General features: G+C 52.6%; 1 protein-coding gene across 1 annotated transcript; it reads left to right on the forward strand.

The window, feature by feature from the left end:
• The first annotated feature begins 73 nt into the window (after nt 1-73).
• Nucleotides 74-9,408, forward strand: efs (embryonal Fyn-associated substrate). Its single transcript, XM_061808428.1, has 8 exons — nt 74-294; nt 650-788; nt 1,866-3,056; nt 3,211-3,333; nt 4,843-5,790; nt 5,897-5,953; nt 6,835-7,092; nt 7,226-9,408. Exons 2-8 carry the CDS (start codon nt 777-779, stop codon nt 7,409-7,411), a joined length of 2,775 nt encoding a protein of 924 aa, XP_061664412.1. The 5' UTR covers nt 74-294; nt 650-776; the 3' UTR covers nt 7,412-9,408.
• Nucleotides 9,409-9,704: the final 296 nt, after the last annotated feature.

A 9,704-nucleotide genomic window follows, 5' to 3' on the forward strand; every position in this document is an offset into this window, starting at 1 on the left:
TCAAACGTATCTCACGGCAAGGAGCCAATCAGAGAAGGGGTGAGCCGCCATGTTACGCGATCTAATGAGAAACTGGATCAAATCTCAAGAACTGGGGTCAACACTTCCGGATGATTTATAGGTCGTCGAAAGTACCCCAGAAGCCAGAGAAGGCGGAGATCATTTTGTTGTCATCGGGCGAAAATGATTGAACGCCAATGGCCACTCAGTTTTTACGCGTGAGAAGAAGCGCTTTCGCCCTATCTCAAACTGGTCGCCGATGTGGAAGTTTATCGGCGAATACCAAAAACCAAGGTACAGATATTGTTTTTTTTTTTGTTTGTTTTATCTTTACGCCACAGCGTACCAAACCTTGGACGGTTTGGACCTCCTTTGTGAGGAAAATGCAGAACAGAAGGAGCGTTTTCATCATGTTAGCCAAGTAGGCCGCGGGAGTGAAGAACGCCCCCGGTGTAAAGGGGGGGGGGGGGAGACACAGTTCACAATTCGCCAGCTCGGCAAAAAAAGGCGAATTTCGATAGAACTTGAGCTCGGTACCGGATGCGCTAAGCTAAGGCTAGCTTCCAACATGACCGGGGCGTGGAATGACGGGTGTCGGTCAACCGCCATTCTTTCGACAAATCTGAGCTTAAACTAACTGTTCCGATAGGTCCGCAGGCCCGGCGTTTGTGTTCGGCAATGCGGGGACGATGTGAGTTGGGTGGACCTCGCTGATCGAGCGGAACACTCGAGTTCGACCTTCCCCGAGACCGACTAAGCCTCAGCAGTTCACAGCCATGTCTGTTTCTGTAAGTATGATATATGATATGTACTCGCGAAGGTTCTAACACCGACCGAGGATTCGACTGTCCTTGTGGACCGAGCATTTTGGCCACATGGCTCTGGTCCCCAGGGGGTTGGCTTTAAAAATGAAGGTGGGGGGTCGCAAGGGACAGATGTGGCCTTCGTCTGTGTGTGTGTGTGTTTGTGTGTCCCTCACTGAGTCATCTTTGGCTTTTCATGATCACTGCATAGTTGAATATTTTAACTCTGCCGGGGCTCTAGTGGATAGCAGGCCTGCCTCGCAGCTCTGGGGTGTTTGGATTTCAACTCTTGGCCCTGGCCTTCCTCCTAAATTGTGCATGGCGGGGTCTCTAACAGGGCTTGGAATTGTCCGTCGGCCTGACTGTGCGTGTTCAAGGTTGTTGGGCTTTGTGCCCTGCCACTGGCTGGCGATCAGTCCAGGAACTACGACCTCTCACCCAAAGTCAGGTGGGGGAGGCTCCTTGTCACCCAGTGAGCATAAGCGGTAGGGATGCAGCAAAACCATTTGAGGAGACCCTCCACCAGTGCAAGTGAGCACATTTCAGTACCCACCGAGTATCGATACTTGATGATGCCGATCTGTCTCGCAGTTGAGACGAACACGGGTGTCATTTTAACCAAAAATTGTTCAAAATACAACCTTAATATGTGAATATGACATACGTTTTTAGAGTAACAACTTAACCCTGATTGACATTTTAACATCTACTAGCACATGGCAAATTTCCCTCATGAAATGAATCAAGTCGAGTCTGGTGGGAATCTTAAAGTTGTAAAGTTTCCCCCCAAAATGCTATCTTACCTCTTTCTATGAACTCCAAAATCATCTGTAATACAAGACGCTTCTGTAAAATTGGAGAGCTGGCACTTAAGTCTATGATTCCTCTCCCGTCACGGTCGATGTCGTGCCTCTTCGCTTGTATTCTTCCCCTGAAACAACTGAGCTGTTCATCTTTGCCATCAATGTACTTGTTGTCTGCGATGCACAAATGTGAGATTGTTCCGCGCGTCTGAAATTAGGCAATTAAAAACCAGTTTTTGAACCCGCGTCCCCTCGACAGACGGTGCTGGCGAAGGCGCTCTTTGACAACACCGCAGAGAGCCCGGAGGAATTGGCCTTCAGGAAGGGCGACATCCTGATGGTTTTGGAGCAGGAGCAGAGCGGCGGGCCCGGCTGGTGGCTGTGCTCCCTGCACGGCCGGCAGGGCATCGCCCCGGCCAATCGTCTGCGGCTCCTCCGGACTGCCCCGGCCCCCGGCCCGGACTCCGTCTACTTGTCCCCGGGTCCGCCGACGACCTGCGCCAGCGAAGACGACGCGGACGCCGTGTACCGCTCCCCGCCGGCTGCAGGCGAAAGCCGAGGGGCCGGCGCGGGCTCGAGACCCGGCGAGCTCCGCAAGGCGGACGGCGGACGTCCGCGCTCGCACTCCAGTTCCGGATCCCGACCCAGGCCCGACTGGGACGTGAGAGCGGGAGGTCGCCCGCGCTCGCCTTCCCTAAGAGGACGGGGCGCAGATGTGAGCAAAGCTCTTTATCAGACCCCAGTGAGCCCGCTGCCCTCATCTGCTCAGCACGCCAGGCAGCCAGGAGCTCAAACGGCCCCAGAGTCTGTGTACCTCTCCCCCGGCGGAATTGCCAGAGCGGGGGACGAGTCAGAGGATACCACATACCTCGTCCCCCGAGGAGAAACGCTCAACGCGGAGCCCTCTGACGACTGTTACTTGGTGCCGAAAGGGACGCCGCTTGCTGGTGAGGATGTTTACCAAACCCCGACAGGAGGAGTTCTTGCCGGCGCGACTCACCAGGCAAATGGGAGCCAGGATACGGGCGGGATGTACCAGACACCGTCTTCCATGGCGGCGAGCCTTCAAAGGACTTCGTCGTCCCCTGTCCAAGCAACCCTTGGGCCCCTCCTCAAGGGCCCGTCGCCCACCGCCGCCGTGGCCAGAGGCAAAGCGGGTCTCGCCTGCCACCGGGGGTCGCCTTTGGTAGTGCGAGCGGGCCACCTCCGAGTTCCCGGATCGCCAAATTTTGCCCGAAAGCCCCCGCCCCCGGCGCCCCCGGTGAGGGGCGTTACCCGCAAAGACGGGCAGCAGCCCTTGCCCGTGCCAGGTGATATCGGCGCGGCCCCCAACCCTGGATCTCAGGCGCAGGAGATTGACAGGCAGACGAGCCAGGACCTGGAGAAAAGCAACAATGCGCACAACAGCAAAGGGCCAAATCAAGATCATGCAGACCCCGGGGATGATCAGGTTTGTCACAATCAACCGAATGTTTCCGTTCCCTCTGCACATCGCGACCAGCACAGAACACGTCACTTATCAGGACTGGATAGTATTATGCAGATCCAGATTTTTGCATAATCAGATACGGGTGTTTCTTTTTTTTTTTTTTTGTGGTCGCTAGGTATACGACACCCCACCCGGCGGAAGATGGCAGCGTGCGGCGCCGCCAACGCTCTGCGGCACCGCCGACGGCATCTACGACACGCCCCGCACTACGCCCCCGCACCTCGACTCGGAGACCGAGGTGACGATGACGTCGCTTTGTCTGTTGTCGTTTGGTTTCACGGCTTCAGCTTTTGTTTGTCTTGGCACAGATTTGACACGACAAAAATCTGAAGGCGTGCTGCTAAAAAAAAAATACTGTAAATACGCCAAAGTAAAGATGAGCTGTTCTAATCTTTGCTGTTTTTTGTGATCAGTTCTAAAATGGGTCAAATTCGTACTCTAATGCCGTATTGTGGCATTTTGGTAGTTTCATATGGACAAAAATGCTCCTCTGTCGCCATCTTATGTCAAGAAATCATGTGACTGAGTAGTTTTGTTTGGACAAAAGTAGTGCTTTGTTGCCATCCGACAGCCGCGACATCGCTTGCCAATTTTTAACCTTTGTAGATGAGCGTCAATTACTTGTAGATTTTTAATTATTTGCTTGAGGGTTGGGTGTTTGTCGACGTGAATAAGTTTTTGGGCCATTTTGACTTTCCGATACAAGTTTGTGTGCATATTTTGTGCTAGACTCCCATCTGTAGTCGTCGGCTGTCCCACCACCAAATCTTCCTCTGTGTCCTATTGAGGAGTTTTGCTCCCTGGCTTCAGTACACCTTACCGGACAGCATTCCAAAATTCTGTTCCCCTTCCACCCCCCCCCCCCCCCCCCCCAAGGCAAGGCCACACCTGTCTCATTTTGCTGTGGTAGCCTCTCTATCCGTCTATTTTCTCCCGGTCACACCCATCTGGTCGGGTTAGACCACGGCGCCATTGGTCTCTCTTGAATGCTGCTGAATGTGCGGGCCAGCTGCTGTTTTTTTTTTTTTTTTTTTTTTTTTTTGCTGCAGCGACCGCATATGCGTTGACACACGGACGTTGGAGTGGACAAATATATCCTGGCTTTTGCTCGGTGGTTAGCGACTCTTTGATCCGTCTGCGTGTGGCTTCTTTCTTCGATGCTGCTTTTAACAGCCCGACCGACTCGCTACCTCGCATGCTGCACCGGTCCGCTCCGTACGGTCACTTCCCCCAAGCGGCTCGTGACCAATCCCTGCCGCAAATAGCGGGAAAAACCTTTGTAATTGACAACGCCCCAACGTGTTTACATTGCCTGGATTGAGAGTTTGAAGTATGAAAGTACCACAAACGGCGATCACACGGCATGTATTTGAAACTCATCATGGAATATTACTCGTTAAAGTAAATGGCTAACAGATTTTTTGTTTGCAATAAATGCGTTGAAAGTGCACATCTATATGGTGAAAAGACTCTCTACTTACAACCCACATTGAACTTGTCTCTCAATCAAGTTGTATCATTCACACATCCTCAGAAATTCTATTGAGGAGTTTTATTTTAGAAGTAGTGTCTTCCTGCCGTATTGTGGTACCTGTAGTAGACAATGAGAAATCTTTTTTTCTTGAAGGGGGTGGGGGGTAATGTCACCTGGCCCCAGCACTATCTCATTGCAACCCTAATAGGGGTAAGCAGCACAGAAAAGGGACGGCAAGCTGATAACTAACTAATGCGAGGTCTCCAATCGCAGGTGTACGACGTCCCCACCATCACACTGAACGGCTCCACCTCGGACGCCCTAGCGAGCGCCGCCGCTCCGGCCGACGCAGACGACGTCTACAGCGTACCCACGCTTCCGGGTGTGCCCCCGGCTCCCGGGGAGACCACGCCGGGTCTTTCCGGGGAGGACGTGAGCCAGAACGGTCAGGCCTGTGGCATCCTGGCATCCACAGAGAAGCAGGCCAGCGCTGGAGAGCGGCAGCGGGACTCTGCGGACTGCGGGATCTACGACATGCCCGCCCTGACCGCCGAGGTCCTGCCCCACTCGTCCTCGTCTTCCTCCACCTCCGCTCGCCGTCTCTCCGTGTCCAGCAACGGCTCCGGGGACGTCCAGTGGAGAGCCTCGCTCTCCTGCCTGGTCCACGCCGTGCTGAGCGCCGCGTCCTGCTCGCCCGCCGCTCTCTCTTCCCGCGATCTGGCCACATCGCTAGCCGAAATCTTGTCCACGTGGAAAGCCAGCCAGTCCGGCGACCCCCCGCCGCCTCTTCAGCAGGCTTGGGCTCGCCTGTCGGACCTGCTGCCCGCGTTATCGGCCGTGGGCGGCGCTCCTCCGTCGGAAGGGCTCTTGTCGCTGGTCCGGCGCTCCCTGGAGGAAAGCGCTGTACTCTTGCAGGCTCAGGGTCGTCCCAGACTGCCTTCCCAGGAGTCTTTGTCCCGCAGGCCGCTGCCCGCGCTCCCGGTGTCGGACGGGAAGGCGACAGGGGGCGGAATGGGCTCTCGTAAAAGTAGCTGGATTCAGGAACGACCTTTGCCCCCGACCCCTCAGCCGGCCTTCCCCTTGCCTCCCACTTTGGCCACGGTCACGCTCACGGTGGGCCACGGCGACGAAGATCCCGGCAACGAATACGCCGGCATCGGCTTGACTCCTGTCCCGGCCGCGGTGCCCAACGGTGACAGCGTTGGATACGTAAAGTTGCAGGTCAGTTACTTTGCGTGCGCAGAGAATGTTTTGTTATTGTTCATGTAAGTTGTTTGACTGGCTCACCCACGTTTTTTTTTTTTTTTTTTTTCTGATATCCATGTAGGGAAAACCGGAACTTCCCCTGGCACTGAACGGACAAACCATTACTTCAGAGCTGAGAGTAAGTCCCCTTTGCCGTGTCCGAACACAAATGCAGTCAGTCGCTCGATTCCCTACTTTTATCGCGCCAAGGCACATATCACACATCACGCCACCAAAGAAAAATGTCACAAAAAAGTAGTGTCTCGTAGTACTTGCAAAATTAAAAGTCAAAACTAGTCGTGATGATGGTGGACGTTGAAAAAAGGAACGTGGCAATTTTGACAAAGGAGTGAAATGTACTGGGAGTAATGAAATGAAAAATCAACTTAAGTACCGTAATCCGGTACTTGTAGTTCCAAATAATTAATTTCCACGCAAAGCTATTGCTGTGTTGTTCAAAAGGACACAGACGAATTTGACCTTCTGCCATCTCGTCAAAGAGCATTTAACGATCCGGCCCAATTTTCGGAGCAGTTGCGTGAAATCGGTCTCTCCCGGTCTACCGCGGATGATGAGTTGTGGCTTCACATTTTGTCATCCAGTCTCCTGCAGGAGAGTAACGTGTCCTTCCTGTTCTTGTTGTTGTTTTTAACTTGCACTGTCTGCATTTTTTTTTTTTTTTTGGCCGGCCGTTGGAGTCCTGCCTCGAGCCAACAAGTGCTCACTTGTGTGTGGTGACAATTTGGCCTCACACAGGGGCGGGAGTCTGCAGGACAACAGGCCGGAAAACAGGGAGTCTTTCAGGGGACGTTCGCTGATGTACTGTATCCGATTGTGTCTGTCTGGGTCTCCCGGGTCCCATTTGAATACATTTGCTGCCACAATACAGTCAAGGCCGGCAGGAACGCGTCCCCTGCGATATGACTGGACACCGTTTGTCAACTTCAAGCACGCTGTTGTTTTGCTGCCACCTCGTTCAACGAAGACGTTTACTGAGCGGTTTTCCAACCTTCTCTCCAGCTCACGCCGTCCCCTCCCCTGCCGGTCTCCCTCTCGCTGGAGGATTCGGAGCTGCTGTCCTTCTACTCGTCGCAGAGCTTGGCTCACCTCTCCTGCCTGGCCGACGCCATCGACGTGCTCTTCGGCAGCGTGCAGGGCAACCAGCCTCCCCGGGTGTTCGTGGCCCGCGGGAAGAGCCTCATCGTGACGGCGCACAAGTTGGTGTTCATTGGCGACACTCTGTCCCGCCTCCTCACCTCCGCGGACCTGCGCGCCAAGGTGCGTTGCCGGCGCTGCTGGTTCCTTTCTTTCGTCCGTCTTTTTGTCCTCCTGTTCACTTGAAATAGCGTCCTCCTTCGTGGGACACACGCAAATGTACCTTGCGCAACTCATATTTGTCTCCTCCCTTCAGATCACAACTTCCGGGGGTCGCCTCTGCCAGGCCTTGAAGGCGGTCGTCGTAGCGACGAAAGGCGCGGCCCAAAACTACCCGTCGGTGTCGGCCTCCCAGGAGATGGTGGACCGCGTCGCCGAGCTCTCCCAGCAGGCCGCCGGCTTTTCCACTCTGCTGCAGCGCCTGGCTGAGATCTCCTCGTGATGTTTTGGGACGGGCCGCGTGACAAACTTCGTTGACGCTACACACCTTTTCCCCTCTCTTGGAAAATGCCTTATTTTGTTATTCCACTCGCCGCTCCCCCCCCCCCCCCCCACCTGTCCTTCTCCATCGTGTGACTCGGTTTTGCCCTTTCCCCTTTTGTCCGTGTTAACTTATTGAGGACCGGAAGTTGCTCTTTGGAGATTTACTTTGAAGTATTTCATTTTCTCCGTAGTTTAAATGTCAGACGCAGGCAACTCGAGGCGCCGATTCAACGGGAACTTGGGAACGACTCGATTTAGGCTTGAACTAAATGACTCGACGGGTCTTGTACGTTTACATTTTAAAATCTGCAGTTTTGAGCTAGTTTGCGTTTTGAAAGAAAATGAACGCGCAAACCTGACGGCCAACTCGTGTGCTCGAATATGCCAAAATCCGGGCTTAAAAACGGCTCAAAATGAGGTGTTCAAGTGAAATCATCCGCTACATTTCGACTTTCTTCGTCAAAGGCCTCGTTGATGTGACTTCCTCCCACCTCAGATAAATCAAGCACAGGAGGAGACCTTTCCGTTGTGGTTCTGACCTACTTTTTTAACAGCGAGACCTCCAAAAGCAGTTTGTTTTCGCCACTCCCGCAAGCCTCCATCCTTACTCGGCCTGCTCTCCCGGTGTGTTTTTTGCGAGACGAGACGACGACAAAGCGCTGTCACAATCCGCCCCGACACACCTCGAGTGACAGTTCTCACCTGGTGAGAATTCCCAGAATGTGAACCAGTCAGGGGTTCGAATGACCCCCTCCCCCCCGGGACGGCAGCTCTTTCCCACGGTGTGGCAACGGTGCGCTGTACAAAACCTGTGGACCGGGTTTCCCTGTCTCCACACGTTTGAATTTGCTTTTTGACATTGTTGTTGTGTGTGGGCTCACACGCCTCTGTAAGTCTTTGCTGGCGTTTTTGGTGTGGGTTCCAAAGCTGGCCCGTCGTCCTTTGCTCAAGCCGTTGCTTTGGGCCAGTGAAGATCATACGGACACGGCGTCAGAATTCCAGCTCCCTTTCTACCTTTCACACGCATGTTTCTGTTCAAGTCATTCCTGCCATCTCTTTTGTGCTATTCTGATACCTTCCTTTTTTTTTTCTACTTTCAATGTTGGTCACGCACTGAATGATGGCCTTTGCCCCTCTTTCATCTGTGTTCTCCAAGCCAGACCGTCATCAAGCCCTTCCTTCTCATCACGCGTTCCTTGGTCCGGATTCGGGACTTGTGATGTCCACACGACAAGTATTGGCCTCATCCTTCCAAGCATGCCTGCGGGAACCCTCCTGTCCCATTTTCCCTGCTATTGTGTCACCTTGTGGATGTTTGAAGTATTAATGGAAAGTACACCTATTACAAGTTTGAAGAGAAGCAAGTAACTTTTATATTATGATCTATTTTTTTTTTTCTTCATTCATAGCTTTGCCATGCTGGACTTTTTGTCATGCATGTTCTTTTTTGATTTGGTGGGGTGCTGTATTGCAGTGGTTGTCGAACTGGTCGCAGGGGGGACGTTTGTTAAATGGGTGTTCCGGCGGCCATGTTGTTGATGTCAGTAGTGCACGTCAGCTTGCGAGAATGGCTCAGTTGAATATTTAGGTTGAAATGTTACGAAAAATAATTCACATTAATGCAGGTTGTAGTTGTGTTTAATTGGCGTTCAGATGACGAGGGGGGTCCTCGGAATAAAAAAAAAAAATCTCCCCTGCACTGAATAAATTATAAAACCATGGTCATTGTCAAGAAATGAAAAAAATGCCCCCGTGACTGTTTGTTGTACAGTGAATGTTTTTTTTTTTTTTTTTTACACTTGAGCTCAACCGCGTATGCTGAGGTTTAGCAATACTGACCTACACCTCGTCACTTCTCAACATTATGTCTGCTTTGTATTCCAGTCCAAAATAAACTTTTTATCCCCCCCCCCTTCCCCCCCAGTCAATAAACAACGATTTTATTGGTAATACAGGAGTGTACAAAGGTACCTTACTCACGAGCCCTCGAATTTATGCTGACTTTATTTTTATTATGAAGTTTATTCATTTCTTATGAAGTGGAGAGTGACATAAGGAATTGAGACGTGACTGACGGAAAGGAATAAACTCGCGATTTTAGTAGAAATGGCGATCGTGCGTTCCGGAGTTTTCCGGAATGAGCCGAACGAACAGGGGCCGCTCGTCGGCTCCTGTCCGCCCTTGAACCGTCACTCGGGCCGCGCCGAAGTTTTCCGGAAAGTGCCGAACTCCGACGCCGAGCGCCAGCCGAA

Source organism: Syngnathoides biaculeatus, chromosome 21 (assembly GCF_019802595.1).
Source record: "Syngnathoides biaculeatus isolate LvHL_M chromosome 21, ASM1980259v1, whole genome shotgun sequence".
NCBI lineage: Eukaryota > Metazoa > Chordata > Actinopteri > Syngnathiformes > Syngnathidae > Syngnathoides > Syngnathoides biaculeatus.